Source organism: Heterodontus francisci, chromosome 27 (assembly GCF_036365525.1).
Source record: "Heterodontus francisci isolate sHetFra1 chromosome 27, sHetFra1.hap1, whole genome shotgun sequence".
NCBI classification, from domain to species: Eukaryota; Metazoa; Chordata; class Chondrichthyes; order Heterodontiformes; family Heterodontidae; genus Heterodontus; species Heterodontus francisci.
This window is the reverse complement of record NC_090397.1, coordinates 48691930-48698141: the sequence shown is the minus strand read 5'-3', so window position 1 is coordinate 48698141 and position 6212 is coordinate 48691930. Positions and strand designations below refer to the sequence as shown.

At 49.8% G+C, this 6212-nt stretch overlaps 1 protein-coding gene across 6 annotated transcripts in view; it reads right to left on the bottom strand.

Annotated features, from left to right (window-relative positions):
- Positions 1–1306: 1306 nt before the first annotated feature.
- Positions 1307–6212, bottom strand: part of endou2 (endonuclease, polyU-specific 2) — a 37071-nt gene continuing 32165 nt past the window's right edge. For all 6 annotated transcript variants that reach the window (XM_068059329.1, XM_068059328.1, XM_068059330.1 and 3 more), the window contains 2 exons: positions 2775–2928; positions 1307–1804 (listed from right to left, as the gene is read on the bottom strand). In XM_068059329.1, the coding sequence (XP_067915430.1) occupies positions 1547–1804; positions 2775–2928 (412 nt within the window). In that variant the 3' untranslated portion in view covers positions 1307–1546. The remainder of the gene's footprint in view (positions 1805–2774; positions 2929–6212) is intronic.

Sequence of the window (6212 nt, the reverse complement as noted above, 5' to 3'; positions counted from 1 at the left end):
CCACTCAAAGCCAACGTCGGGAAACCTTCCATCCTCAGTTTTGGGCCTTGTTGGTATAATTCAGGTGAGGCACAGTGGGCAGTTTGGCCAATAGGAACGCAGGAAATTCCTGCTCTGATTGGTGGGCCTTTAAGGATCGCTAGCTCAGCATCTCAGTCTGCGGCAAATGGGGGGAGCACAATTTACCCACTTGTGACTGAAACTGTCACAGGGTCCTACTTCGGCCTAAAACCCCAACGTACATATGTTACCTGCCTCCTAGCTGTGTCAGGCCGGCGGGCTGTTTGCCCATTTACAGGACCCCCAAAATATGCATCAGGCAGGCCGGGGGGTGCGGGTCCAAGGGGAGGCTGAGGGCCTCCCCCACATTTTACAGGTGGGCTCCAATGGAAAACTAACCCAATAGTTATCAGCATTTAAACTGAAAGATTGAGGGTTGCACTTTATTCGGGCGGCGCACTGCACGGCAGCACCCTTTAAACTCAGCGGAGTGCCTGCATTCAGCAGCCACCGAGGAGCCCCCACGATATTTCGCGTGGGGGCTCAATTAAATAGTGGGGGTAGAGCGCCTGCCCCCGATAACAAGTGGGGGCGTCCGCTGCGTCCTCGGCAACGACGTCCGGCGCCATCGCGGAGATGCCGGAGCCATTTTTAAAGGGCTCTAAGCCCTTAAATTGTAATTTCTAGAGGGAAAGTATAGTTGATTTTTATTAAATATAAAAATAAGTGATGGAGGCCCTTCCCCAACCCCTGCAATGGTCCTTTCATTGCCCAAAATGACCATCAATTGATTTTTCAAATATCTGAACTTTCCTCCCCAACATTGCAATCTTTTGCCCTTCAACCCCTTCCCACCATCCAGTAAAAATTGATTTCCCTGCTCCCTCAGCCCTCCCACCCTGAAAATGTTATTCCTCCCGCCTCCCCACCAGGTTCTTGCCTTGGAATTCCATGCAGAGTTCCGAAGGCGTGCGAAAGACGAATGGAGGCCGTAAAATTGGCGTGGGACGGCAGGTAAGTTCTTTCACATACATTTATCAGCAATCTGCATATGAAGATGAAGAGCCCGCCGCCCAGGCGGTGGGGGGGTGGGGGCCCGCACTGAGGTCCCCCCGCCACCGGTACTTTGTGGCGGGCCCTTCTCGACGTTGCAGGGAGAGGCCCACCTCTCCCCGCAGAATTTTACCGGCCCCCGCGCCACGACCCGCAAATAGATGGATATAATTGATGAAATAAATAACAGAGGTTACTTCAGTTATGTCACTGTAAATCAGCATTGATGGTTATAAATTCACAGTTGAGATCAGTGTCAAATATTAACCTAAATTAGAATAGAGATTTATTTCAATTCCTTAGATAGTTGCCATGCTAACTGCATTATGGTGAATCATCTGGTGTAGAGGGCTGCTTAGCTGTAACATCTATGACTATTTCCTAATGCAGCACATGCAGAGGGAATTTGATTATTTAATCTGCTTTTTCACAATGCCCCTAAATATTTTTGTAACGTTGGCAGAACGGGTTTCCTCGGGGTTCGGTTTCATCACTATGAAGTAACGGCTAAATACTGCAACAGAATGGGGTAAGTGGTTTCAATGTTCTTGTGCTTGTTGCTGTGACAGACAATCGCCACCTCGTACTGACTGAACCTGAGCTTGTGGTGTCGGCCGGGTGAAGTGAGGAAGGTGATGGTGTAGAGGGCAAACTCGAACTCCGGGCTCACCCCCATGAAGCAGCTGCCCCGGGGCTTAACCCCTTTTTTCCAGCTGAACTGCAACGTGATCAGGTGTTTATTCTCATCCGGCTGTGGGAATGGCAAGAGAAGCAGAGAAACAAGCAGGAAGACAGTGTTATTATAAATGTCCAATTGCCTGGATTAAATCCCCCGAACCCCTTGGTTAAATTCCTGAACAACCCAATTAAACCCTGATAAAAGCTCACAGATCTGAAACGTTAACTCTTTCTCTCTCTACAGATGCTACCAGACCTGCCGAATATTTCCTGCACTTTCTGTTTTTATTTCAGATTTCTATCATTCACAGTATTTTGCTTTTATTGAACCCCAAACCCCTTGATTATACCCCTGAACTCCTCAATGAAAACCCCAAATGCCTCAATTAAACACCCGAACCCCTCAATTAAACTCCAAAAAACCCACAATTAAGTTCCCCACACCTCTTGATTAAATCCCCAAAGCCCCTGGATTTAACTCACAAAACCCCTCTATTCAACCCTTGGGCCCCTCAATTGAACAGCTGAACCCTTCCATTAGATTCCAGCCTGTAACTTACTCCTGGGTATCTGTTATTCTATACATAAACACCAGCTGAACTCCTCGATCAGATTCCAAACTGTAACTTACACACGGATATTGTTATTCAATATATAAACCCCCCATATGTCTTCATTAGTTTTCAGCCTGTAACTCAATCCAGGAATTTGTTATTTTCCATATAAACACCCCCTGAATCCCTCGATTAGATTACAGTCAGTAACTCACTCCAGGGTATTTGTCATTCTATATATAAATCACCTGAACTAATTGTTTAGATTCCAGCCTATAACTCACCCCCAGATATCTATCAACCTATAAATAATCGGCCACCAATGTACCCCAAACATTATCGCCCCCACCTCCCCGCCCCCGCCCGCGATTAGATTCCAGCCTCTAACTCACTGTCAGGTATCTGTTACTTTATATATAAAGCCCCCAAACCCCTCAATTAGACACCAGGTTGTCACTCACTGCCCTCTCTGACCTGTACGATTCTCACCTTGAGTTGGTTATTTTGCATGGTGTATCCTCGATAATCCACATGACCGAGCTTCTCCTGGAGGTAGAACTGGATCCAGTTGTGGAATCCAATGACCGTGCGTCCACCACGGGTTTCACCGACAAACACATGCTCAAAACCAGATGAATCAGGGCTGGAGGGAAGGAGATGGTGAGGGGAGAACGTCAGACTCTGCAATCAGAAGGCTCTCTGTTCCTGCAGCCCCGCCACTCCTGGGACCATGACTAAATCGCACTGGGGTACAGTTCCACAGGCACTGACTCTCACTGGGATACAGTTCCACAGGCACTGACTCTCACTGGAATACAGTTCCACAGGCACTGACTTTCACTGGAATACAATTCCACAGGCACTGACTCTCACTGGAATACAGTTCCACAGGCACTGACTCTCACTGGGATACAGTTCCACAGGCACTGACTCTCACTGGGATACAGTTCCACAGGCACTGACTCTCACTGGGATACAGTTCCACAGGCACTGACTCTCACTGGGATACAGTTCCACAGGCACTGACTCTCACTGGAATACAGTTCCACAGGCACTGACTCTCACTGGGATACAGTTCCACAGGCACTGATTCTCACTGGAATACAGTTCCACAGGCACTGACTCTCACTGGGATACAGTTCCACAGGCACTGACTCTCACTGGGGTACAGTTCCACAGGCACTGACTGTCACTGGGATACAGTTCCACAGGCACTGACTCTCACTGGGATACAGTTCCACAGGCACTGACTCTCACTGGAATACAGTTCCACAGGCACTGACTCTCCAGGGGTACAGTTCCACAGGCACTGACTCTCACTGGAATACAGTTCCACAGGCACTGACTGTCACTGGGGTACAGTTCCACAGGCACTGACTCTCACTGGGATACAGTTCCACAGGCACTGACTGTTACTGGGATACAGTTCCACAGGCACTGACTCTCACTGGGATACAGTTCCACTGGCACTGACTCTCACTGGGGTACAGTTCCACAGGCACTGACTCTCACTGGGATACAGTTCCATAGGCACTGACTGTTACTGGAATACAGTTCCACAGGCACTGACTCTCACTGGGATACAGTTCCACAGGCACTGACTCTCACTGGGGTACAGTTCCACAGGCACTGACTCTCACTGGGATACAGTTCCATAGGCACTGACTGTTACTGGAATACAGTTCCACAGGCACTGACTCTCACTGGAATACAGTTCCACAGGCACTGACTCTCACTGGGATACAGTTCCACAGGCACTGACTCTCACTGGAATACAGTTCCACAGGCACTGACTCTCACTGGGATACAGTTCCACAGCCACTGACTCTCACTGGGATACAGTTCCACAGGCACTGATTCTCACTGGAATACAGTTCCACAGGCACTGACTCTCACTGGAATACAGTTCCACAGGCACTGACTGTCACTGGGATACAGTTCCACAGGCACTGACTCTCACTGGGGTACAGTTCCACAGGCACTGACTCTCACTGGGATACAGTTCCACAGGCACTGACTCTCACGGGGATACAGTTCCACAGGCACTGACACTCACTGGAATACAGTTCCACAGGCACTGACTCTCACTGGAATACAGTTCCACAGGCACTGACTCTCACTGGGATACAGTTCCACAGGCACTGACTCTCACTGGAATACAGTTCCACAGGCACTGACTCTCACTGGGATACAGTTCCACAGCCACTGACTCTCACTGGGATACAGTTCCACAGGCACTGATTCTCACTGGAATACAGTTCCACAGGCACTGACTCTCACTGGAATACAGTTCCACAGGCACGGACTCTCACTGGGATACAGTTCCACAGGCACTGACTCTCCCTGGGATACAATTCCACAGGCACTGACTTTCACTGGAATACAGTTCTACAGGCACTGACTCTCACTGGAATACAGTTCCACAGGCACTCACTCTCACTGGGATACAGTTCCACAGGCACTGACTCTCACTGGGATACAGTTCCACAGGCACTGACTCTCACTGGAATACAGTTCCACAGGCACTGACTCTCACTGGGATACAGTTCCACAGGCACTGATTCTCACTGGAATACAGTTCCACAGGCACTGACTCTCACTGGGATACAGTTCCACAGGCACTGACATTCACTGGGGTACAGTTCCACAGGCACTGACTGTCACTGGGATACAGTTCCACAGGCACTGACTCACTGGGATACAGTTCCACAGGCACTGACTCTCACTGGAATACAGTTCCACAGGCACTGACTCTCCTGGGGTACAGTTCCACAGGCACTGACTCTCACTGGAATACAGTTCCACAGGCACTGACTGTCACTGGGGTACAGTTCCACAGGCACTGACTCTCACTGGGATACAGTTCCACAGGCACTGACTGTTACTGGGATACAGTTCCACAGGCACTGACTCTCACTGGGATACAGTTCCACTGGCACTGACTCTCACTGGGGTACAGTTCCACAGGCACTGACTCTCACTGGGATACAGTTCCACAGGCACTGACACTCACTGGAATACAGTTCCACAGGCACTGACTCTCACTGGAATACAGTTCCACAGGCACTGACTCTCACTGGGATTCAGTTCCACAGGCACTGACTCTCACTGGAATACAGTTCTACAGGCACTGACTCTCACTGGAATACAGTTCCACAGGCACTGACTCTCACTGGGATACAGTTCCACAGGCACTGACTCTCCCTGGGATACAATTCCACAGGCACTGACTTTCACTGGAATACAGTTCTACAGGCACTGACTCTCACTGGAATACAGTTCCACAGGCACTGACTCTCACTGGGATACAGTTCCACAGGCACTGACTCTCACTGGGATACAGTTCCACAGGCACTGACTCTCACTGGGATACAGTTCCACAGGCACTGACTCTCACTGGGATACAGTTCCACAGGCACTGACTCTCACTGGAATACAGTTCCACAGGCACTGACTCTCACTGGGATACAGTTCCACAGGCACTGATTCTCACTGGAATACAGTTCCACAGGCACTGACTCTCACTGGGATACAGTTCCACAGGCACTGACTCTCACTGGGATACAGTTCCACAGGCACTGACTCTCACTGGAATACAGTTCCACAGGCACTGACTCTCCTGGGGTACAGTTCCACAGGCACTGACTCTCACTGGAATACAGCTCCACAGGCACTGACTGTCACTGGGGTACAGTTCCACAGGCACTGACTCTCACTGGGATACAGTTCCACAGGCACTGACTGTTACTGGGATACAGTTCCACAGGCACTGACTCTCACTGGGATACAGTTCCACTGGCACTGACTCTCACTGGGGTACAGTTCCACAGGCACTGACTCTCACTGGGATACAGTTCCATAGGCACTGACTGTTACTGGAATACAGTTCCACAGGCACTGACTCTCACTGGGATACAGTTCCACAGG